At 37.1% G+C, this 26,898-nt stretch overlaps 1 protein-coding gene across 1 annotated transcript in view; it reads left to right on the top strand.

Moving 5' to 3' along the window:
* LOC128215118 (SCO-spondin-like) overlaps positions 1–18,144 on the top strand; it is a 39,637-nt gene extending 21,493 nt beyond the window's left edge. The window contains exons 22-32 of the mRNA XM_052921838.1: positions 4,185–4,349; positions 4,688–4,852; positions 5,395–5,559; positions 6,839–7,003; positions 7,414–7,578; positions 8,410–8,574; positions 9,241–9,405; positions 10,187–10,363; positions 13,036–13,182; positions 13,321–13,728; positions 18,083–18,144. Coding sequence (XP_052777798.1) covers positions 4,185–4,349; positions 4,688–4,852; positions 5,395–5,559; positions 6,839–7,003; positions 7,414–7,578; positions 8,410–8,574; positions 9,241–9,405; positions 10,187–10,363; positions 13,036–13,182; positions 13,321–13,728; positions 18,083–18,144 — 1,949 coding nt within the window. The remainder of the gene's footprint in view (positions 1–4,184; positions 4,350–4,687; positions 4,853–5,394; positions 5,560–6,838; positions 7,004–7,413; positions 7,579–8,409; positions 8,575–9,240; positions 9,406–10,186; positions 10,364–13,035; positions 13,183–13,320; positions 13,729–18,082) is intronic.
* The last annotated feature ends 8,754 nt before the right edge of the window (positions 18,145–26,898 follow it).

Below are 26,898 nucleotides of genomic sequence, written 5' to 3'. Positions count from 1 at the left end.
GATGTACCCATCCAATGTACGTGTATGCATTGATGCCGATGTACCCATCGTATGTATGTGTATGCATTGATGCCAATGTACCCATCCAATGTACGTGTATGTATTGATGCCAATGTACCCATTCCAATGTACGCGTATGCTTTGATGCCAATGTACAAATTCAATGTACGTGTATGCATTGATGCCAATGTACCCATCCCAATGTACGCGTATGCTTTGATGCCAATGTACAAATTCAATGTACGTGTACGCATTGATGCCAATGTACCCATCCAATGTACGTGTATGTATTGATGCCAATGTACCCATTCCAATGTACGCGTATGCTTTGATGCCAATGTACAAATTCAATGTACGTGTATGCATTGATGCCAATGCAAATTCAATGTACGTGTATGCATTGATGCCAATGTACCCATTCCAATGTACGCGTATGCTTTGATGCCAATGTACAAATTCAATGTACGTGTATGCATTGATGCCAATGTACCCATCCAATGTACGTGTATGCATTGGTGCCACTGTACCAATCCAATGTACGTGTATGCACTGATGCCGATGTACCCATCCAATGTACGTGTATGCATAGATGTCAATGTACCCATCCAATGTACGTGTATGCATTGATGCCGATGTACCCATCCAATGTACGTGTATGCATTGATGTCAATGTACCCATCCAATGTACGTGTATGCATTGGTGCCACTGTACCCATCCAATGTACGTGTATGCATTGATGTCAATGTACCCATCCAATGTACGTGTATGTATTGAGGCCAGTCTACCCATCCAATGTACGTGTATGCATAGATGTCAATGTACCCATCCAATGTACGTGTATGCATTGGTGCCACTGTACCAATCCAATGTACGTGTATGTATTGAGGCCAGTCTACCCATCCAATGTACGTGTATGCATAGATGTCAATGTACCCATCCAATGTACGTGTATGCATTGATGCCAATGTACCCATCCAATGTACGTGTATGCATAGATGTCAATGTACCCATCCAATGTACGTGTATGCATAGATGTCAATGTACCCATCCAATGTACGTGTATGCATTGATGCCAATGTACCCATCCAATGTACGTGTATGCATTGATGCCGATGTACCCATCCAATGCACGTGTATGCATTGATGTCAATGTACCCATCCAATGTACGTGTATGCATAGATGTCAATGTACCCATCCAATGTACGTGTATGCATTGATGCCGATGTACCCATCCAATGTACGTGTATGCTTTGATGCCGATGTACCCATCCAATGTACGTATATGCATTGATGCCGATGTACCCATCCAATGTACGTGTATGCATAGATGTCAATGTACCCATCCAATGTACGTGTATGCTTTGATGCCGATGTACCCATCCAATGTACGTGTATGCATAGATGTCAATGTACCCATCCAATGTACGTGTATGCATTGATGCCGATGTACCCATCCAATGTACGTGTATGCATTGATGCCGATGTACCCATCCAATGTACGTGTATGCATAGATGTCAATGTACCCATCCAATGTACGTGTATGCATTGATGCCGATGTACCCATCCAATGTACGTGTATGTATTGATGCCGATGTACCCATCCAATGTACGCGTATGCATTGATGCCGATGTACCCATCCAATGTACGTGTATGCATAGATGTCAATGTACCCATCCAATGTACGTGTATGCATAGATGTCAATGTACCCATCCAATGTACGTGTATGTATTGATGCCGATGTACCCATCCAATGTACGTGTATGTATTGATGCCGATGTACCCATCCAATGTACGCGTATGCATTGATGCCGATGTACCCATCCAATGTACGTGTGTGCATAGATGTCAATGTACCCATCCAATGTACGTGTATGCATAGATGTCAATGTACCCATCCAATGTACGTGTATGTATTGATGTCAATGTACCCATCCAATGTACGTGTATGCATTGATGCCGATGTACCCATCCAATGTACGTGTATGCATTGATGCCGATGTACCCATCCAATGTACGTGTATGCATTGATGCCGATGTACCCATCCAATGTACGTGTATGTATTGATGTCAATGTACCCATCAAATGTACGTGTATGCATTGATGTCAATGTACCCATCCAATGTACGTGTATGCACTGATGCCAATGCACCCATCCAATGTACGTGTATGTATTGAGGCCAGTCTACCCATCCAATGTACGTGTATGCATTGAGGCCAGTGTACCCATCCAATGTACGTGTACGCATTAATGACAATGCTGCTTGCGTAGGATAACTTGCCTAGTATTTTGCATTCGGAACTCTTCGGCTATTTTCCATCGATAACAGCAAGGATGTATGCCGGTTAATTGTTAGTTTTTGACGTGTATTTTGTATTACTTAGATTGCCAGTGAAGTGTATTATTGCATAAATACTTAGCACAAAGTGTAAAGTCATAAAGTTTAACTGCTAAATTGAGATAGCTACGTGATCTACTTGCTAGCGTAGTAAAATGTAAAGATTTCTGACATTGTAAACCGTCCATATATATCCGAGGTTTTTGCGATGGAAAATGGCCGAGGAGTTCCGAATGGCTTTAATCGTTGTTGGAGAAGTTTAAACACTTTAATCTAGGTCATATTGAATATCTGGAAATGTTCGACTTACTGACTCGAGTTTAGTTAAGTCAAAGTATCGACTTATTGACTTATTTTAACGCAAATACTCGACAAATGAACCTAACTTTACGACGGAAATGGTCATAAATACAAACCCGTTTATTATATTCAACTCTTCGGCAAAATGGCTGAAGTGTTTCTTGTACCATATGCATGCCTGAACTGTTTCATGTTTGGCTATTATATGTTACGCTTTCGTGGAACTAGAATGGAGTGCCAAACTGTCAAAGTGCAATCCGCACTTCAGCTGTAGTTATGACTCAGAGGAGTCTTCTAACCGTTCAACACGCTCAGTTTTAACTGACAGTCCTACAATACTAGTTTTTGAAGACACACGAATCCGGCTCATGCCTCTGTCGATGGGGTCGCCGGACAGATTCACATTTAATAATTTAGAAGTGCTGTGCCAACTATTAATTCATTCAACAGATAATAGCTACAAAATTTCCATTAAGTAACGATAATGCACCAGTCAATTGTAACCACGCCCCCCCCGCCAGGTCCGGGGGTATACCGGGGATAGCCGGCCGTGTTTTTACCTTTCATGTGGCCCCGAAGTGCCGGGTGAATTCGGTGGTTTTGTCGTTGCTTTAAATATAGCGGGGAATGGGCATTATCTAGGGTCCCTGGGGTGCGGGGGCATTTGGCGGGGATTTTACCATCTGTTCGTCCCCGCAGGGCGGGGATTTTAGCCGGGGTTGGCTGGACCGAAAGTCCCCGCTATTCCCCGGACCTGGGGGGCCGTGGTTACAATTGACTGGTGCATAACAACGGCACAATATACATTAAGTCATCAATGGTTTCATTACGTGAGTTCATTGGACGCACTGGCTAGTATAGAGACATTTGATAGGCATTTCCCGCTGAACACGAACATATAGTTAGCATTTGTTTTTGGTCTTTTAAATGATTAATTTGCCCCGGGCTGCGCTCGGACGGCCGACTGAATTGTTTAGAAGACTCAAACAGTTAACTAAACTATTACTAAGTTTTCAGAAAAAAAATACCACGTGATATAGATGAGCTCAACTAGGAGTTTATACAGATTTTTGTATCATATGATTGTTAATAAGTGGGAATTTTCTTTATACTTAAAAGTGCGTAAATAAGTGGGATTTTCGAGAGACTCAGAACGTTTTGTCTTAAAAAAGTTAGATTTTCGAGATACTTGTAAGGTAAGTGTCAGGTTAGTATATAATACCAACTTCGTTTAAGTAGGTCGACATTTCCAGATAGTAAGTCCGAAGTTCGACGATATCGAATTTTGTTTTCATTTATTAATAATGCGATTCCGTTCATAAATAAAATCAAACTGTAACACAAAATATAGAACTTTAAAAGTCATTTCTATAAGGAGATCGTTTAGTATGCATTCTTGTACAGCTTTGAATTCATGAACGTTACGTCAACTCTGTTTGCGGAATATAATTAATTTAAGACTGTACATATTAGTTAGCAGAATGAGCGTTTGTGATAAAACATAATACACCGAATTATATCACTTACCAAAAATTGTTGCAGTGGACGGTATATGGGAGACGTGGGCATCCTGGGGCGCGTGCAACGTAACTTGTGGGGGCGGCACGCGCTGGCGGTCACGTGAGTGTGATGGCCCCTTCCACGGTGGGGCCGAGTGTCCGGGATCCAACATGTCTGCCGAGGCATGCAACACGCACGAGTGTCCCAGTAAGAAACAGCGAATTTATTATCCAATTAAATTTGTTTGGTTTATATGTTAATATTTAACAATGCCTTTAATTTGGCGGGGTCGATAAAACAAGAATGTAACTAAAGATTGCCAGTTACACACGTGCGACCCATTCACATACACATCAGTAACAGAATGTGTCACTAGTCATGTGTATTATTTGTTAGAAACTTGCACTTACTTCAAACTTCCAGTGAGGACCACTGGGTCACATTTACAGAGACTAATTGAAATAATATTTTTACATAATTGAACATGTATATTGCAGTTATGTTAAGTTACACATATACACGTTACAAACCTTATGTTTTTTAAGTTGACGGAGTGTGGGAGGACTGGAGTGTGTGGGACGAGTGTTCCGTCACGTGCGGTGGCGGCGACCAATCTCGGTACCGCGTTTGTGACGGACCTTTGTATGGGGGTGCCAACTGCTCTGGTCCGGAAGTGGATACACGGGACTGCAACACACACCACTGCCCCAGTATGTATACAGTGGGAGTACATGTAAGGTTACAAGATACTTTAAACACATCAAATATTTTCGGATACAGTTTAACATTCTAGTCAACAACACTTTCTGGGGTATTTGTAAGCATATTTTTTCATAGAAAAGTTGACTGAAGCAATTGTTATTTTATAGAAATAGTTAACCAGGGCGAGTATTCATATAATATATCAAGTCATATCTTATGTCAAGTTCGTGAAATTTCTCAAATTAAAAAAAAATACATGTATAAGTATTTTTACACAAAAATAGGCATTTTCAATCAACTAAAACCCTCAGATATTATTTAGTTGATATGTCATTAAAAAATGTGATTCTTAACTAAATAATTTTCTTTTATTTAGGAATTGATTAAAAGAGGATTTAAAACATTTTTATTAACTGGAACATGGTCTATACCGCGTACCAGTTAGGTATAAACGTATAAGCAATAACCAACGCGTAGTGTTAAGGAAATCCAAGAAATGTTAGAAGATGAATAAACTATCAGTTTCATCATTTAATCATTCATTTTGCAGTCGATGGCAAGCTAACAGAGTGGTCCCAGTTCTACGCGTGTGACTTAAGCTGTGGGGACGGCATCCAGTGGCGAAACCGCACGTGCGAGGGACCATTCTACGGGGGCGCAAACTGCACGGAACCCCTTGAGGATTTCCGGGAATGTAACACGCACAACTGCCCAAGTAAGAAAGTATCTTTTATAGTTGCAACGATGCGGTTATTTAAATTTATTTAGTTTGTTTTTATCTTATGTAACAAAAACTAATGATCCAAAACAACAAAAAAACACAACTTCTATCAGTATATAATCATTGGTAAAAAAAATTACACAAATGTACAAACAGAATTAAAACTTTTTAATTTTAATGGTGTTTCATAAAATACATGAATACAGCCTTCCTCAATTCTTGAAACTATTCAGCGTATAAGTGATGTAAGTCCATATAAACAGCCGCTTCAGAGTCTTTGGCGATTTTTTATTTGGCGACTCTACGTGTCCATATGGCGTAAGACCACAGTTATTTTACTATATGTTACATATAGACACTAACCTGGCTTTTGACTTCATACACACCTCAATTGAAAAACAAGGACATGGCATCTCTAGAACAATTCAAGACACAAAATATAATCACAAGAAAACACCGTGTTCACCATTGACCCGACTGTCAAAAATGAGTTCAAATACATAACCCTTCCGCCAAAGGAGTCAATCGGCTACAAACAACTTATTTTCAGACTTCCACAAGCTATGATTTTTCCAATATTTACACTGAAAACTATCAATTTCTGCAATTGAGTGTCAAATTCAGTCAAGTTCTTTGCAAAAAGAACATTTTTTGCTTCTTTTTCATTCAATTTTAATAAAACATTGATACTTGAACACAAGTACTTTTTTCTGTATTCACATCCGGATCTTGGTCAACGGGGGGCAGATAACTGTGGTCTTGAGCCATATCCCACTTGTTGTTTTCCTAGCCAAGAATGACAGATCCCAGCGCTAAGTATATTGAGCGGAAAGATAACGGGCACCTGCTAGATGGTTTCAAAATGGCGATGGTTTATTGACAGAAGTCGATCTAAATTAAACTAATTATTTGTGTTTCATAAAACACTCAAGTGTAATAAGTAAAAGGTATTGGCTAAAATAATTAAATTGTAACTTTTGTGTTTTAATTTAACAGTGAAGTGTTAAGTATAGTGGAGCTATAGTTGAAGAATATATTTTACATTGGTACTGCTCAGTTGACTTGTGGCGTTTAGGGAACAAAATGAATATCCAAATGTTAAAAAAAGTTCCCTAAACGCGCATTATTGTGGCTAAAGTGATGTGTTCTTGATAATTTAAGACCAATAAAATCTAAAACATGCAGTTGTTTTTCAATATCCTTCACTTATATAAAATAATTAATATACATTGTTTTTCATTTGAACGTATTGTAACTTAGTTTTCTCCGACAGTTGACGGGATGTACGGACCGTGGTCAAGCTGGGAGGAGTGTAGCCTCACGTGCGGCAAGGGGATCACGTGGCGCAAACGTACGTGCTACGGGCCCTTTTACGGAGGCGCCGAATGTGAGGAGCCTAGCAGGGATAACCAGACATGCAACGACTTCCATTGCCCAGGTGTGTCTATTTCAAAATACCGCTATTATCTTCTGTTTTGGGAATCATATAATAATTGTTTTATAAATCTATTGCATGGGCAAACACTCAAGATTTGATAATTTTCGACTTATGCATCTTATACGACTGGGACAAAACGGACGAGAGTTGATGCTCGCTCTCCAGCGTTTTATAATTATATATTTTCTTGCCGCGAAATTTGATTGTTTTTGTCGAATTGTCTAATGATAGTTTCTTTTGCTGTTGTTCGCTGTGTAAGTGACAAGAAAGGCATGATTTAATGAATGTTTGTCGCTCTGAGTTTCAGAAATGTTTGGCGGTACTGTTTAAATTTAATTTAGATTTTTAAATTATCCAGAACATTATTGTTTAGATGTTTTCGAAAATCAATGTTTCTTTGTTTATTTTAGTGGACGGTGTTTGGGAGGAATGGAGCGACTGGGACGCTTGTTCAGTCTCGTGTGGAGGCTCGATGCACGCACGCTACCGGAACTGCACCGGCCCCTTCTACGAAGGGGCTGAGTGCGCCGGGCCCGAGCAGGAAACGGAGAATTGCAACATGCACGAGTGCCCGGGTCAGATATACGCGTACACAGAATATACCAGCTATATCTCGGCCTGCAATGTTTCATGTTTTGGCTCTATTAGTTGAAATAATACCGCTAGAGCCTAAATGCGCTTAAGAGGGAATTAAATATGAATGAGAGTTGCAAATATGGATGTGAACAGTGGCGCTGGATGCCTACTCTCAAAGTGGGCTACGTAAATACAAGCCATTACACAACCTAGATCTTGTGAGGGGACAATGGTGATTTCTCTAGCACTCAGGGAGAGGCCGCTAATGTGTCCTCACAGACTAAGGTTTGGTGGTGCTATCAGAACAGATCTATGTGTGTTACATTGCGCTTGCTAATACAAAAAAGGAACTAATAAATAGCAGAACCTATTCACGATTGTATATCGTCTTTCACTTCTCACTTGCGACTTTCCAGTTTACCTCTAAACAGTTTGTCACTAGTAGCACTTGGTATTGTAGTTTCATTGTAGACTAGCTTATACATAATATAAATAGCTTTACAGATATATGAACCAAGTTCTAGTTTTACGTAATTATTTGCTTCACATTATATATTTAAACTTTGCAATACAAATAATATTTAATTTAATGTACATGGGTAACGCTTTGTGAAAGTGTAGGGTCCAATTATATAGTTTATAGTAAGCAATATAACCAGATGTAACCATGCTTTTTAGAACAGTTGTGAATAGTTAGAAATGTATTCATATACATGTGATTAATGCTGAATACTAAAAGATTATCAGTGCTTCATTTTATTTGCACAATACAAATTTAGTTCCAGACTACTTTTGTAACAATGTCAATAACCTTTCGGACTACTTTGCAGTCGACGGAGTGTTTAGTGAATGGAGCGCGTGGCTCGAATGTGACGTCACGTGTGGCGGAGGGATACAGTGGAAAACCAGGTCGTGTGTAGGACCGTTCCACGGCGGCGCAAACTGTGCCGGACCTTATGAAGAATCCCAGCACTGCAATACACACGAATGTCCGAGTATGTGCATTGATGTTTACATCTATTTTGTGATCAGGGCCCATATCCACTAACCTCCTCAATCCAGATTCAGAAAGCAAATCCTTAAAGTGACTCTCTTATTCAAAATCAATATATTTATATACATACACATATATAACAAACATAAATTAGAATGATAAACCCTTAATTACTTTCTAAATAATTCATTTATGAAAAAAAATAATACTGATAACACTATTGAAACCGTATATTTAATAGCTGAAAACGCTCAAATATTAAATGATTGGTGAATGCTAAAAGATTTACTGTGATCTTCTGTAGTCTCATAAGGTCGATATACCATGTTTTTTTGCACAGTTCTTTCTAACTAAACTTGGTATCCTTCATAAAAACATTGTTGCGACATTTTATCACCCTTTTTTGGTATATCAAAACATTTGTATTAATTGTGGTAAATTTGATTTGGGAGTTAGAGTGCATCTTTAATGTTACTAGATATATCTTTTCCAATTCTCTTTTGTGACATATTTATACCTAGTCATCAAAGCAATTTATTTAATGCAGATAGAACAGTTTTTATGACTATTTCTCTACTGATGGCATTGTTGCAATGGAATGAAAATTGGCCATTTTGTTTATTGAATTCCAAACTCAACTGAAGGCATTAGTGACCTTTATTTTCAGTCGATGGTAAATGGCAGGCCTGGGCTAGCTGGCAGGAGTGTAGCACTACATGCGGGGGTGGGGAGCGCATCCGTACACGGGTCTGTGACGGACCCTTCCATGGAGGGGCCGAGTGTCCCGACTCTGATACCGACACAGAAGTGTGCGGAACAGCCCTTTGTCCAAGTAAATTAATGAGTATTGTAAAGAAAATCATATTTGTTCGCTGTTATATAGCCACATACATAATTAAGTTGTCACTCCAAATTGTTTGCATTAGAACACACTTCCAATAGTTATGTCCACTGGGAGCTATAGATTCGCTAAATTTCTTTCAAATACCTCATATTATAAGGCTAAAGTTAAAATGCTTTTGTTCGGGACTTTAAACAAAATAATACAATGATAATCCTCCCGATTTATATTTTAAAAGCCTATGGGACATTATTTCTCTACATTTATCTTTTTCAGATATATTTCGAGACTCTTGTCTGCATGCTATCTAAGCCACGTTTGAATGTATAGTAGTATTAGTATTATAATAATAGAAGTCTGCAGATGACATCACTTGATAGGGTGTTTTTGAAAAATGCATGCATTGCTTAATAGTTGTAAAATAGATGAAAGTAATCTTAGAATGTGTAAATCAAAAGCAAGCTGTTTATTCGTTATTGTTAGTCATGATTTAGTGATTCCTTAAAAGAAATAAAAATTGTCTTAGTTGACGAGTAGTTTGATAAACTCAAACAGTTGATACAATAAACCATTAAAATGACATATGTAAATAAAGCAGATAAATAATTCACATTCGATCACTTTATTTATACGGCAAAAGTAAACACTGTGAAAAAGGCTGTAGTGACGTATTCATAAAATGTAAAAATTAATGGCTGTCTTTAGTTTCAATGCCCTAAAACAAGAAACGTTTTATTACCACTTTCTCATAAGCAATGTCATATCACCACAGTTCCCGGTCTGTGGAACGCCTGGTCGCCCTGGTCTCTATGCACGGTCACATGCGGTGGTGGCATTCGGAACAGAAATCGCACGTGCGACGCGGACTCTTTTGGTGAATTGACCGCCCCGTGTGAGGGATCGGAAGACGAAGAAGACATATGCCACACTTTTGAATGCCTCCCACTAGGTATGTGTGTATGCCTCCCACTAGTTTCTGTGTATGCCTCCCGATAGGTATGTGTGTATGCCTCCCACTAATTTCTTTGTATGCCTCCCGATAGGTATGTGTGATGCCTCCCGCAAGGTTTGTGTGGATGCCTCCCGCAAGGTTTGTGTGGATGCCTCCCGCAAGGTAGGTGTGGATGCCTCCCGCTAGGTATATGTGAATGCCTCCAGCTAGTTGTATGTGTATTTCTCCCACTAGGTTTGTGTGGATGCCTCCAGCTAGGTATGTGTGAATGCCTCCCGCTTGGTATGTGTGTATGCCTCCCACTAGGTATGTGTGCATGTCTCCCACTTGGTATGAGTATATGTCTCCCACTAGGTGTGCGAATGCCTCCCACTAGGTATGTGTGAATGCCTCACGCAAGGTTTGTGTGGATGCCTCCAGCTAGGTATGTGTGTATGCTTCCCGATAGATATGTGTGTATGTCTCCCACTAGGTATTGTAAATGCCTCCAGCTAGGTATGTGTGGATGCCTCTAGCTAAGTTTGTGTGTATGTCTCCAACTAGGTATGTGTGAATGCCTCCCGCAAGGTTTGTGTGGATGCCTAGAGCTAGGTATGTGTGTATGCCACCAGCTAGATATGTGTGTATGTCTTCCACTAGGTATGTGTGGATGCCGTCCGCAAGGTTTGTGTGTATGCCTCACGCAAGGTTTGTGTGGATGCATACCGATAGGTATGTGTTGATGCCTCATGCTAGGTATGTGTGTATGCCTCCCGCAAGATTTGTGTGGATGCCTTCCGCAAGGTTTGTGCGGATGCCTACCACTAGGTATGTTTGGATGCCTCCAGCTAGGTATGTGTGTATGTCTCCCGCAAGGTATGTGTGGATACCTCCAACTAGGTGTGTGTGTATGTCTCCTACTAGGTATGTGTGTGTCTCCCGCAAGGTATGTGTGGATGCCTCCAACTAGGTGTGTGTGTATGTCTCCCACTTGGTATGTGTGTGTCTCCCGCAAGGTATGTATGGATGCCTCTAACTAGGTGTGTGTGTATGCCTCCAACTAGGTGTGTGTATGTCTCCCACAAGGTATGTGTGGATGCCTCCAACTAGGTGTGTGTATGTCTCCCACAAGGTATGTGTGGATGCCTCCATTGAGGTGTGTGTTTATGTCTCCCACTAGGTATGTGTGTGTCTTCAGGTAGGAATGTGTGGATGCCTCCAACTAGGTGTGTGTATGTCTCCCACAAGGTATGTGTGGATGCCTCCATTTAGGTGTGTGTTTATGTCTCCCACTAGGTATGTGTGTGTCTTCAGGTAGGTATGTGTGGATGCCTCCAACTAGGTGTGTGTATGTCTCCCACAAGGTATGTGTGGATGCCTCCATTTAGGTGTGTGTTTATGTCTCCCACTAGGTATGTGTGTGTCTTCAGGTAGGTATGTGTGGATGCCTCCAACAAGGTGTGTGTATGTCTCCCACAAGGTATGTGTGGATGCCTCCATTTAGGTGTGTGTTTATGTCTCCCACTAGGTATGTGTGTGTCTTCAGGTAGGTATGTGTGGATGCCTCCAACTAGGTGTGTGTATGTCTCCCACTAGGTATGTGTGTGTCTTCAGGTAGGAATGTGTGGATGCCTCCGACTAGGTGTGTGTATGTCTCCGACTAGGTATGTGTGTGTCTTCAGGTAGGAATGTGTGGATGCCTTCAACTAGGTGTGTGTATGTCTCTCACTAGGTGTGTGTGGATGCCTCCAACTAGGTGTGTGTATGTCTCCCGATAGGTATGTGTGTATGTCTCCCACTAGGTGTGTGTATGCCTCCCGATAGGTATGTGTGGATGCCTCCCGCAAGGTTTGTGTGGATGCCTCCAGCTAGATATGTGTGTATGACTCCCACTAGGTATGTGTCGATGCCTTCCGCAAGGTATGTGTGTATGCCTCCCAATAGGTATGTGTGGATGCCTACCGCTAGGTATATGTGTAAGTCTCCCACTAGGTTTGTGAATGCCTCCCGCTAGGTATGTGTGAATGCCACCAGCTAGGCTTGTTTGTATGCCTCACCCCTTGGTTTGGGTTGATGCCTCCCGATAGGTATGTGTGGATGCCTTCCGCAAGGTTTGTGTGGATGCCTCCAGCTAGGTATGTGTGTATGTCTCCCACTAGGTATGTGTGGATATCTCCCGCTAGGTATGTGTGTATGCCTCCCGCTTGGTTTGTGTGGATGCCTCCCGCAAGGTGTGTGTGTGGATGCCTCCAGCTATGTTTGTGTGGATGCCTCCCGCTAGGTATGTGTGAATGCCTACCGCTAGGTTTGTGTGAATGCCTACCTCTAGGTTTTTGTGAATGCCTCCTGATCGGTTTGTTTTAAAACTTTATTTTTCATTAATTGCCAGTGAAAACATTAGTCAGTGTCTTCGAATTTTGATGAAGCTGCCTTTAGGGATTTGTTTCACTAATAAAGTACTATAAATAAAGTATAACATCTGTGCAACTATATGGCTGTTTTGATGCAGTTTTTTTTTCTTTACAAAAACCAGTTTTGCCATGGCAATGGTTATTGGTTATTTATTCGATATAAATATTATCTTCAAATTTATTAGTATTGCAGAAACTGACAGTATTAGATCTGGTAATATTTATAACTAATATTCAGCACTGAAGACATTGAAGACTTAAATATTAAAACATTTACAGCGATCCACTGTGCCGACTGGGCCTCACGTGGACTGAACCAGAGCTGTATCGCTGACGTTGATCCGGACGGCGAGGAGTCAGTTTACGGGCCCGTTCAAGTAGAATGCGACTTTGATACCGATCCAGGGAAAGCCGTTACAGTTATACGTAAGTGCTCATTGGCGATGTTCATAGATCCAGTAATATGTTTTTTGCTATTTTGACTTTAATAGAGAGGCAAGTATTGTTGATGGCCAACTGTAACAGATTATGTACGTCTTACACTTCAATTTTCCACGCTTGCAGATCATGACCAGGAAAACCGTACCCAGGTAAAGGGTTACGAGGGCGCGGGCGAGTACCAGGCTATCCTTATATACGACATAGGTTATGACGAGGCCATCCAGATCATTTCGTCCTCTGAAGAATGTGCGCAGTTCATGAGATGGGACTGTCTTGCTGCCATCATCCACAACCCTTTCAATCCTGATATGTTGACCACCTTCTGGATGAACCGTACAGAGCAAATGGCGAACTACTTTGGTGGCGCAACTCCCGGAAGTGGCAACTGCGCATGCGGAGAGACGAATTCGTGCTTCAACAGTTCTCTCCCTTGTAACTGCGATGAGAATGACGATGTTTGGCGTTATGACGAGGGTTTTGTTACTAATAAAGACGAACTCCCCGTTCACTCGTTTTTCGCTGGTGACACTGGTAAGAAATTTTATTTTTCTCACAGTTCATAGTGTACAAATATCATTTAGACTATAAGTATCTTCCATGGCCAAGAGTGTAAGGTAGGTTCATCCCGACTCGAGCGTAGGGTGTTCTGCGGAAACGAGGTTTACCGAGTTTCCGCAAAACACCCTGCGCGAGGATTGGGATGAACCTATCTTACACGAGCGGGGATGGTAGATCTAAGCTTTTTCTCCCACCTCATTTAAACAAAATTAAGTAAAAATGTATTTTTTTGCTGGAACTCTTTTGTGTGCAGTGAAAATAAATGCGTATGGATATGTGATAATGATAATTCGTGGTTGTCATGGATAAGCGCGCAGTGGTTCAGATTATACTAATAGTGAAATCGGTCTTTAAATAGTTCCGAGGAGAGTGAAGCACTATTTCTTGAAAGATGCGTGAAAACCTTTTATGGTGACACTTGAAGCGGGAATAATTATTTTAATTAAGCATTTTTAATATTACAACTAGACAAGGTTTCTATGATGCTACAGACGAGAGTCTTCAACAAGGGAGGAAATTACAAATGATCATTAAAAAGGGGTTCCATACGGGCGTTTTATCTTTGCCCGTGGGCAAGATAAGAATTTCTAGCTTGGTTAAATTGTTGGATCTACTTACCTGAGGTGGGAGAAATATCAATGTAAGGGCATGGATAGAAAACTGCTAAAATTCAAATTTATATTAAACAGTTGTTTAATCTCGAAGTTTTTATTCATTAAACCTATCAATTAGTATAATTAATAAACAACATGTATACATTAAACATATATAGTATTGCTCATACTGGTTCCTTTACTGTACTGCATAAGCTAAGCAACCTCAAGTATGAATTGATAAAATGTCGACCGAAAGCGAAAGTTTTAATTGTGTTATTTTTCAGGTAGACTTTTTTCTAAAAACGTTACTTACGGCCAAAGTAACACACCGTGGAGTGCCAATTGTATTTTGCTTCAAACGTTTTGCTTACAGGTGCCGAGCACGAATTCGGGATATTTACACTTGGTCCACTCCTCTGCTCTTAGTCAGTTACTTTTAAAAATTGCCTTACCTATATAACTAGCCCTGATTTCAGTGAAGGCTAATTGAAGATTTTTGCATTTGGTTCTCCGCTTGCACTCTCACAAATTGAACGTTTTGACAACTTTTTTTTATATTTTTTTTTGTCTTGGAACGAGCCATTTTTTTTGGTGAAAATCCATGGAAACCAGTAATAGAAGACTGCTGACAAAACATTAGATCGCAGATTTTATATCTAAGTTCAAAAATTGATGTTAAAATTTATGTATTTTTCTTAAACCGTTAGTAACGGTTTAAGCCATAAAACATTAATTTTCGGACGGAAATATGAAAATCTGCGATCTAAATTTTTGTCAGCAATCTTTTATTATTGGTTTGCAGATCTTTACGCAAAAATTTGCTTTTTCCAAGACAAAAAAATAGTTGTAAAATTGGTATATCTGTGATAGTGCAGCTTTAATTCAAATACGCAATTATCTAACATGAGTGACTGTTGGCGTAAACTGAACTCATTGCTGAATACTAACGGCACAAACAAAGATGTATCACCATATTTATCCTCCGTGTTTTTATCTTTTCCAGTACTAACTTATATTTCAGTATCTTACCAGCTACATATATCTCATTCACTCATTTCTACATATTTGATATAGTGATATTTATGAAATGGAAGAGAAAATGTAAGAGAATGATACGTTAAAAAATCGTTTCTATAATGATCATTTATTCACCTCGGACAATTGAGATCACATAACTTAGATGTCATCTTTAAAAAATTAAGACAGTATTATGTTTTGTGTTGTTTTTTCTAACAAGATGGAGAGGATATTGTTGATTTCAGTGTAAAATCGTGTTTTGTTTTACGAGTGTCACAGAAAAACATAGAATAAAATAAAAAAATAAAGTTTTTCTATGATCACGAGTGTTCACTGAAATAAGCAATTTTCTGTTTCTATATGCTTATTTTTGAAGTTTTATTAGTAGTTTAACATTTTTTTTCTAAACACCCCTTTTTTGAAAATAAGTGTTTTTTTTATAAATGCATCTATGTTCCAAATAAAAACAGTTTATGCACGACAGCACTATAAAATTAAACAGGGAATGAAAACATGACCTAAAAAATATTTCCACTCCTTAGTTTGAAATGAAAATATTTAACTGGTGTTTTTTCACTAATAAAACTCCATAACACATCGAAAAGCATGAAAGAAAACGGTTTATTTGACCTTTGTGGCGGAGCTAATATAGAGCTCCAAAACAAACTGTTAATATTTAGTGAAATATGATCACATATATTGGAATCGATGATACACTCAACGTTTCTATAGATTATAATCCATGCTGATCTGTCAGGCACCACCTGAGACGAGATGTATACTCCTCAAATTATTTTAAGGACCGCATTATTTGATTTCGTATATAGTGCAATCAAATGCGTTTCAATAAAATGTGTACAAATAAGGTTTACGTTTACATTGAGAAAAAAAATGAACACAGGAGATAAAACAAAAAGCAGCGTATAAGAAAGAAATATAAAGGCGCCTATCAAAATGGAATTATTTCGACCATATTAACAGGGGTACAGGGAAATTTAAAATGTCCAGTTACACTTCAGAAAATTGTTAAAATTGGATTTATTTTGCATAGTTGATACTCTTGTGTTTCAAAAAATACATTTTAGCATCTTATTGTTTAAACCGTGTTTAAAAAGTTGTCAGTCGTTGGCATGCGATAGTCACAAAAAAGAAATTCCACCCATATTACAAAAGACATATAGAGGCCTGAAACATCAGATAAGTACAAAAACCGCATAATAATTTAATTTAAAGGAAAATAACCACTGTAGATGGCTATTGAATGGAAAATGTTGACAAGCAACAGTTTGTAAACTGCTTTTGTGAACAGTTTTTTAATGCAGAAATGACAGATTTCCTTGATAAATCTAAAACATAATGAGATTTATGCGCTTTGAGACCGGGTTGGCAGAAGGACACAGCAAACTCGTCCTCATTTTACTGGGAAATCCAAAACGTTGCGTTTGCCTTCATGAAATAAATTTTAACTAGGGGTAAATAAAACATATATTCCGTCAATTAAATGGGAGGTGACTGGTTCGAATCCATAATAAACAATGCTTCGCGAATTGCGTGTCACTGAGATTAATATACCTGGAGGTCCTAGATATGCACGGCGTCAGATTGTTTATAGTGCACTTTGGGGTAAGAGGACTTTAGGTAACCAAATTAAGTCCGGAAATGCCTTCTTTCTTCATTAACTTTTGCTTCGGTATTAATTTCATTATTTTGCTAACACAACTTGGACAAATAAAGTAAGCCTAGCTAAATCGTTTTTGGAAAGGTACAGTAGGTGTCATGCAGACATGTGTGACTGCAACACGTTTAAGAAGGTGTTTGAAATCGCTCCGAAGCATTCAAGAGCCATACCATGCATTCATTTACAAGAATTTACTGTGTAATTGCTCTTTGTCCGGTAAACATCTAAACACGTTTATACACGCTTTCGGTTAGAATGACATGGGCGAATTCATTTGTCTTACGTTTCTGATGTTTTTGCTCAAACGTACAAATTTACCTTAACCCCAACCACAACGGTTCGATTTTGACAGGTCTCTTATGGGGACTATATTATTTAATTTTTATTAAAATCTTTTACACCGCTTTGAAAAACATTGTATGTGCTAAATTTATTGAGATAAATTAGTTTATTTATGTGGTCCTTAACTTATTTTGAGAAGTATAATACAACTTATAAACAAGGGAAACTTTTAGTTTAATAAAACTTAAGTAAACCATTATTTGCATGGTAACAAATTTTTACAATGTATGTAATCAAATTAAAGCAACACAATTGTAATCTTTTCATTTATTGTAACGCTTCAATGTTATGCTTGTTCTGAAAATACGATTAACGAGAACTGATTTAATCGTATCTAATTGCGGAAAGGGTACCAGGTACGTCTTTTTTTCTAACGGTCTTATGATCAAGGTACCAATTGAGAAAGGAAATATACTGCAGTAATCAACACCACTTCTCAGACAAACTAGCATGGGTAGTGTGTATCTCATGCATATCTTTTTACAAGTTTCTTTTTACTTCAAGTGGGCTTGTTTAGTTTTTAGATCTCCACTATGAATGTACAATTGGTCGCAAAATGTTATGGTTTTCTGGCCTTCAACCACGATAAATAATCAAATCAATGATAGAATCGTTATATATTCGTATGTTCTGTCATTGGGTTGAATGCCTTAAGAGTTTCAAACATTAACAGGCTGCTCTGTTGTTTTACAAGGTGGTTCCTCCGAAGATGGATACGCAACATTGGGCCCTCTCCTCTGCAGTGGAAATGCCTAGAATTATCGACCGTCCTATTCTATTACAACGAACTACTTCGCCTGTATTGAGAGACCTTTTATTCCTGATTCTGATTCCGCTTACATTTCAAAAGTTTCTTACATATAATAAACATACATTTGATACAATTTAATTCTTACTTAAAATGTAATACTAAAAGCGCAAGAGATATGTTTGTAAGCGGAATCCCACCAATGCAGGATCTACGGAAGAGACTCGATTCTAAGTACGCTTACGTATGCGATAACCCTGTTTCCCAAACCTCTTTTACCAATAGATGTTGCGTGGCGTTTTCCCATCCATTTGAACTTTTTATCTTTTGTGTCACAGCTTCCCTTTATCTCTTTTTTCCGGTTCTCTTTGATCACTTGTGTGAACCATTTTGAATGGGTGTTTTGTGACCTTTTATACATTATTCATACCTTGGTTTGTTCAAAAGCAATCTCATTTCAGAAGATTTGGTGAGTATTTAATGCTTTATTGCAACTCCTCCGAGCCTTCTTTACTTTACATAAATCCACAACTTTGCGCAAGGTTGTGATGTATCGTAAATTCTATAAACCATCTCATCTTCTAATTAAGTTAAGGTCACCATTTAAGGAGTTTAACCATTTTAGTTGGGAGGAGTGTGCAATAAGGTTACATATAATGCAATAACTAAGAGCTTTCCTTAACCGTTGTCCTTGACCATTGACAGGTGCGCCAGGGGAGGAGGGTTATTTTACCCTGGGACCCGTACTTTGTCACTAGCGACTGCGCCAGGGAATAGTAGTATGCGCACCCAGGTTTTGGATGAACAAACAAGACAAACATTTATGCATAACATTTTAACATACGCACTTCGCCTGCATGGTACGCTTTTGCATGTTCAATTATTGTTGTATTCACTCTCGCCAAGTCTGCTAAAGATAACTATAATTAAAGAACAGTTAGCTACAAGTTGGGTTATTTTCAGGTATGCAAGATACAAATGAAATTGGATATTTAACACTTGGACCAGTTCTGTGTAAGGGTTTTCAGACATAAGTAACTAAAACAAACGCTGAAATTGTTATTTATATTAAGAAATAATACAGAACAGTTGGTTTACAATTATTTAATGTACAGTCATGGCACAATAGTAACATTGTACTTACAGAACAAACACTGCATGCACCCTCTCTTCTCTTTCTTCTCCAATGTTCTCAACCTTCGTCACATTAGGACAAGTGATATTTTGGCTAAGCGCGCAGTTTCGGCCATTCTTGCGCAATAAACAGGAACTAGTCTTCAAATCGTCAGCTTCCTTTGCGTTTATATTTGGACACAATTGACGTGATTTATCCTGTGGATGCTAACTTTGGAATCAGTTCTGCAACAACCGAGAAACGTCGCTGGAAAGAGAACATCGTCTGCCAACACCAGAACAAGCTGTGACTTTTAATCCGTGTTAAACTTAACTAACAATTAAACATTTACTGTTACAATTTAGTGCAGGATTTCTTGCACTAAAATCGGAATTTAAATTTCAACTTTCATTTGTCATAGCAATTTATTAAAATGTATCATAAAATTAATTACATTGATAACTTTTCTCACACTATGCAGCCATCTTATCAACGAACGCACGACAACATATCGTAGACTCAAGAAAATTAGTTGAACGCTAGCGAGTCTGTCAATACTCAAATTCCGATTTTTACATGTGATTTCAAATGAACCCAGTCGAACAATTCCAGTTTAACTTTCTGTTTTAATTTAAATCTCATAACGTTCAAGAAAAAAACATTCGAAAAACCGTACTTTCTATACATTCGTTGATAAGATGGCTGGATTTTCTTAAACATATGACTTGTTTAAATTTCAGTCATTTGAAGTATCTCTTTTGTACCTTTAAGTGAAATTCTTGTGGTATTAAATCCTATTGTCATGTTTCTTTAAATATCAATTTGATTGTCTCTATATGTTAAAAAGTGTCAACTCAAACAATAGCCTTTTTGGTGAATATTTCTCCTTTGAACTAAGTGATTTTGTCATTTCCTATGTTTGCATCGGAGCAGGAAAGTCGAATAAACATCATCTCACACAACCATGTGTTTTAAATAGTGATTTCTGTGCTAACTTATGCATTTGTTTTCGGTTCACGGATTGTGCACTGTAAGGCTGTTAAAATAATGTTTATGAATTGGAATGGTGCACTTTTACATAATGTGAACATTTTCTCATTGCTTAATGGGTCATAATAGTATTCACACATTATGTAGAGATAATTATATTACGAACACTTTACTGCTAGCCCCGATGAGGTGCTTACACATCAATTGCAGTAAGCTTGATGTTGTTGTGTTCTGGCCATGAGATAATTCAAATCAACACTACTGTAAAATGCGACAGTGTTCGAAGAATGAATCGATGATTTAAACAAGATATGTCATAATAAGGAGTCAATAGATCAGCTGGCTTTAGTTTCTCGAAACTACTTATGTCCCTCATTTCAGGATTAAGCTAAGCTCACTATTTTTTTTTCTTCTTAAAGAGTTTCTATACTTTAGATAAGAATTATCTTAATGAAAATCAAAACAATCAATTTTTCATTTTTCAAAATGCAATTTTAGTTTGTATTTTGGCTAATTGAATAAGCTTCTTAAGCCTATTGAGCTTAAAAAGTTTCGAGAATTGGGGCTGGTTCTAGTTACAAGCTCAGTGTTCAAGTGGTTATGAAAAGGCTTGTACCTTTCTCAAATGCCAACCGTTAATTTTTGTTTTTAAAAAGCTCAGCTTTGAAGGCAAGGTATGCTAGGTAGAGCACAAGTATACCATGTTGTTTTTGAGACATTCGCTTATACTATTACTATAGGTGAAAAATGCGATAAAGCACTTTCTTATAACTAAGTCATTACTTCTATGCTGCAGAAAAAACTCAGCTACGTTGTATTTTTACGTTACAGCTACACGTAGCAGCTTTTACGTTTTTACAAAGAAAGCTTTGCTGTCTTGTGAGTCGAAGTTTAAGTGTAAAAAAGCTAGAGAAAGTTTGTTCACCTACTAAATGTTAATGACAAGGCATACCTAAATAGGAGAAGACATCAACAATTTCTACCTTTTCACCGTTATACTCATAATAATGATTTTTGGGGAAATCCTTAAATTTTCTAAAAATTATAACCTGTGTTCTTCCAGAATGTAATTTCATTTCTTATGTATTACAATACTCTATCAAAATACCAAAAGCATATCCAATGGCATTGTAAAAATAGTACACTATCATTGGCATATAATAGCAAACATATTTTAAACAAATACATCTCAATCTGTACGTAGTCATTTAGTAAAAGCATTTGTTCTAAGTCTCTTAAATATAATGCGAAAAGCAAAGGAGATACCCATTGTCCATGCCGCACTCCTATTATACAAAGCATTTAATTGCTAAGAATATTGCTTACTTTAACTCTTGATTTGATATAATCATACATACTTCTTATCACATTTAGAAATTACCTCTAACATTAATTCTTATTATGTTCTGCCTTTTGTTTTGGTCTTACCACAGTCTAATCGAAAACTTTACTGAAATCTATAAAACCTCAATAAAACTTTTTTATTATTGTTTATTGTATGGGAAATTAGTCCATTAAGTAAAAAACATTGTCAATAGTGCCTATATTTTTCCTAAAGCCAGCCTTAGCTTATATAGCCATATACAAAATTCTGCTGAGCCAATTTATCTAGTACATTATTAAAATATGTGTAAACAGTTTACCTTGAGTACTAATGAACAATGAAAAAATGAACAATAAAGCTCTCCGATCACTTATCTGGAAAATGCCTAAATTTAACACTCAAATGTTACATATTACTATTAAGCATTTCCATTTTTACCGTAGATAAACAAACTCATTTAGCATATTATCTGGACCTGAGCTTTTGCCAGATTTTGTGGGCTTGATGGCTTTTAAAACATCTTCCTTTGAAATATCTGAGTCTAATTCTGAAAACATAACTTGAAATTAAATATAAAAAATAAGATATTCTCGTCTGAATTTAAAAACTGGCCACTTGGAGTATTTATACTATACTATTGTTCAAAAGAAATGTTAATTGTATTTGTTTTCAACTCATAAACTTGTTTATTATATTCCAGTATGTCTTATCATGCTATATATCAAGATTTGTTTATAGTCTGCTACATAATTATATCATAATTATTTATTTATATTTTAGTAATGTCCTTTTATATAAACTGTAGAGGTAAATAAACGGAATTTCAAACATTGTGATTCGTCTAAAAAAACCGGTACGTACATTAAGATTAACATAACGTACACGTTAACGTCCTGAATAAAGGGTATGTCAAACGTTAAGTATACGTGCATGTCTTAACTAAACGATAGTATACGTTAACGTCTTAAATAAACGATACGCATGTACACGTTTTTATGAAACATAAAAGGTACGTACATGTAAGTGTACGCTGACATTTTTCAAACTAGACGCGTACAAACGAAGACTAAAACATATTTTGACACGTGGTTTGAGTTGGACCTGATTATAATAACTTGACAAAACTGTATCCGTGTTTTATTGAAGGTCACATTGTTGTGTATTTTGTTATTAATAGTGTTGTCTAGAACGCGTTGACATACCACTTTTTAGTAAGTTTCTCATATGACCTTGATTCAGTGTTACCTCACTCACCGCGTTATATAACGTTTTAATTCGTTTAAACTTTAAATAATGATGGCACATTGACAGAGGCATATATTACCGTGTTACAACGAAACCAAAACTAATACGAAGCCACTTCCAACCTGTGAGGTCTTTAAATGATCGACTTATTGCGGTTATAACACTCACCGTATTTGAAATATTTGATTTAGCATTTACTATTGTCATCATTTAAACATTGAAATATCTAAAAATGAGTGGGAAAAGATGGCAAACAATAGTTTATGGCTTATTCTAGCGTGTTCACAAAGATTAACTGAAAGAAGCGCACACGAGACCACCACCATTGAAATAGTGTCTTGGCCAAATTGTTTAAATAATTTTTCTGTAACCACAGTGATTTTAACAGGTTTCCCTGCTCAAGTTTGAATTCATACAACACCATTTGCAATTTGTTTAAAAAAGCTAGGTGCACCCAATTCCCTTACAGTTGGATCAACATTTCTATGGGGTTTTAAAGCGTGTGGGTGAGGTGCAATACTTCAGGAGCTACATGTAATAGAAGATCTTCGGGCATCCTTTTTACTACGTCAGGTGCCGTAACTATCATTAAAACAAGTAAAATGTCAAAAATACTAAACTGCACACATCCCATGATGATGAAGATTCATACGGGAAGTTGAAGTGCTTTTGGAGTTACATGCGACATAATATAATTGTTTACTTAATCAAGCACAATGACCCGTGTGATACGCCAAACACACCGCAGGAGCCAACTTCCCATGCTGATGAACTTCACTTGGACGTTTCATGAGTGTAGTTGAATACTTTTTTTGCAATGCTTTGAAAACTGTTCAATGTCAGACCATTTAACTTTAGAAAAGGTTGTCCTTGAGTAGAAGATCCAATTTGTTCATATTCGGTTAAAGATCATGTTCACGGTCAACAGTATTATGAATTTCGAAACAAGTACTTCACACATCGAGATGTGTGTCTTCACTGTTCTTATAATTGTAGTTGTTTCTATATCCTTAGTCCATGGTCAACAGTCATTTTTAGCTCAATGCTCCACTTGTTTCCGACAAAGCGGTGTTCTGGTGCATACTGTTTGACAAACATATAGGTGTTATGCCTTAGCATTTTGCCTATTAATATTGTCTGCGTTACCATTTCGGCTGCTAGGCTTGAGCCATTAGTTTCAATTGTTACTTGACCTTGTTCTAAGAGTCAGATCTCGTAACCATTTTTATGAAATGCTAACAAAATGACAATTATAAAAGATCATTAAAACTTCGAAATATTGCGCGTTTGTTACAATTTATTTATTACTATGTGACTAAAAGTGCTCTGTTTTGCAAAATAACAGAGTGAAGATTTTAAAAATTGAATGAATCAAGGATTTGCAAAATAATATAAAAGTGAATACATGCCCGTTGCTTTTTGTTGTTAATTATACAAGCAAGAGTACTCATTTTGAAAAACAAAACCTGAAAATTGTAACCAACATTAAATAAATGAGCGAGTCCCTTTGTGTTGCTACTTTTTGCTACTGAGCTTGTTTCTGTAGTTTTTCGCATAAGTATTGTTTCTTTCTAATAATCATGGTTAAATGTTGTTGTTTTTGTAAATAAAATGTGTTATGAGCAAAGCTATTTAGCCGCCATTTACGCAAAAACATCACAGTATGAAACCGAATGATTGATGATTAATACATGTGGAATTCATAGACAGTGTGTGTATGCCTCTAAATGTATTTTTCGTTTGACAGTATTGTATAGAGGTATTCAAAATGATAAAATATGAAATTTAATTTCTCATTCGTCAAAGCACTGCAACACAGTAGTTTTATTGACAAGAACGCAATGACACAAAATCTCACTCAATAAGCATTTAACGTATCATAGCCTGGTCATTTGACTTTTTACATTTAAAAAAAATGCGTACGCTTTCTTCGGACCTCACTCTTCTTTCCCCAAAATTATTTTGTTGAAAGCATTTCTTATTAAAGATGGGGCAAAAAAGGATCATTTTAGCCTCAAAAAGAAAAGAAAACACATACATATATTATAATGAAAAAGACAGGGACAAGCCCATTAATAAGGCATTTAAGCAAAACCCTGTTTTGACTTGAAATAGGTTTCTTAAATTTGATACTGTACATAATTACCAGTAATTTTGCACTCTGACTCCATCAAGCATTCGCTTTTGCTGTTAGTCGTCAAACCATCTTTGTTGTCCTTAGGCCAAAGGAAAGTTTTAAGTTTCCACTAACATCTTCAAAAATTGTAGTAGTTAGGCAACACTTTTTTTATCTTCTTTTTGTTTTTGAGATTTGGGATTCTGAAACTCATTTCATTTTAAAAGTGCATAGTCTTGCAGTTACAAAGAAGCATGTTTAGTTACTATCGTAAAAACCTAGTTAATAAAAGCTAGCAACTTCAATGCTTAACGTTTATTTGAAATGAAAAAAACCCAAACACTATGCATTCGCTTAACGTTTGGTGGACTTATACATTGTCATGATAAGGTGTAAATGCAATTTACTGTCAAATCAAACATAAGCTAAACTATTAAACTTAATCAAACATATACACATTATAAACATAGTCTTAACACTGAATGTCATACGGTGTAAACGTACTCTATAACGTTGAATATTAGTAAATAAAGTAACATTGTAAATGTAACAACAAGTTGTCAAACAAATAAACAGCCAAAGGTGCTATATTATAGCATTGCTTATTAGGTTATGTAATGATGTTTTCTCAATCGGAATGATCTGTCTCATCCCAGGATTGCTCATTTCTTCATCTAGTTCATGCTCAATATGTTTTATGGTAATATGAGTCCACCATACCAAACATCAATATCAAAATCATCTTCTAATAGCCAATTACATTCCGTCGGGACCAACCCACGAGGCGCTGTACGATCCGTATGTTTTCAGATATACGCGACACATTTGGACATTGACAGCCGTTGGGGTAAACCATGGATTCGACGGATAAAAAAGTGAAGGGTCGACTAAGGATAATTTGGATAAAAAATGCACTGAACAAACTGTTGTCCATTCAAGGATTTCGATGAAAGACATATACAAACGATTTCAGGTCTGTAATCGTTAAATTGTCCACACAATGAGATGTACCAAGTTTGCTTTCAGATCAAAAATATTGCTTTGTCTTCAGTGCAGTTTCACGTGGTCGTGAACCTCAATAGAGAAAACCTATGCATAGTCACAGTGTATGTGCATGTTTACCAGGGAGGTATTCGTAGACTACCTACCACGTTGAATGCTCGGTTATGTAATTTTGATGTACCGTTTATGTTTGTTTCCAGTGGATATTTCATTATACTTCCCCGCATAAAACAATAATTATAGTATAATTGTATTAATATCTGAAGCACGAACGACCATGTTTCTTTGGCCTTGAAACTTAAAAGCAATCTATGAAGCTTGGTGAAACTAGAAAAAGTGAATTTCAGTCGATAAATAAGGGCGTGCCATGAAGCTCAATATTAAATTCTTTTTAACAACTTTATTAACGACGCATTTAATATTTTACATATAAGCCATTTATATGCTGATGATAATATGATGTCGTTTACGGACAGCAATATCTTTAATGATTTTGAGATTTGCAGAGCGATAGCTTTCATTTAATAAATTGATATTCTGTTAATAAATTGCATGCAAATCCAGGTCACTTTCAAGCCATTTCAGTAGGAAATAAAACATATAAGTTCAAAATTACTGTTAATCTAAACAATAATGTAACTAAATGTGAAGATAAAGTGTGCATGACAGCCGTAACAATAGATCTTGAATTTAAATTCAACAGTCATAATTCTAGCATATGCAGGGATACCGCTTTACAGCTCAATGCTTTTAAACAAATTGGAAAATAAGACACTACTCTTTTATTGTGTCCAATTAAAATTATTGCCCATTGGATTTGTATATTTGAGGTGCAATGAACACTCTAAAGATGGAAAATACTCCAACACGAGTACTGAGATTTGGTTAAATAAAATATTAACTATAAAATATTTTGTTTTAATTGATTAGAAATTACTTGAAAATCTAAATAACCGACATTTACAGTAAGA

This window comes from Mya arenaria, chromosome 13 (assembly GCF_026914265.1).
Source record: "Mya arenaria isolate MELC-2E11 chromosome 13, ASM2691426v1".
Classification (NCBI taxonomy): Eukaryota; Metazoa; Mollusca; class Bivalvia; order Myida; family Myidae; genus Mya; species Mya arenaria.
The sequence above is the reverse complement of the archived record's forward strand: the minus strand, read 5'-3'. Positions and strand labels throughout refer to the sequence as shown.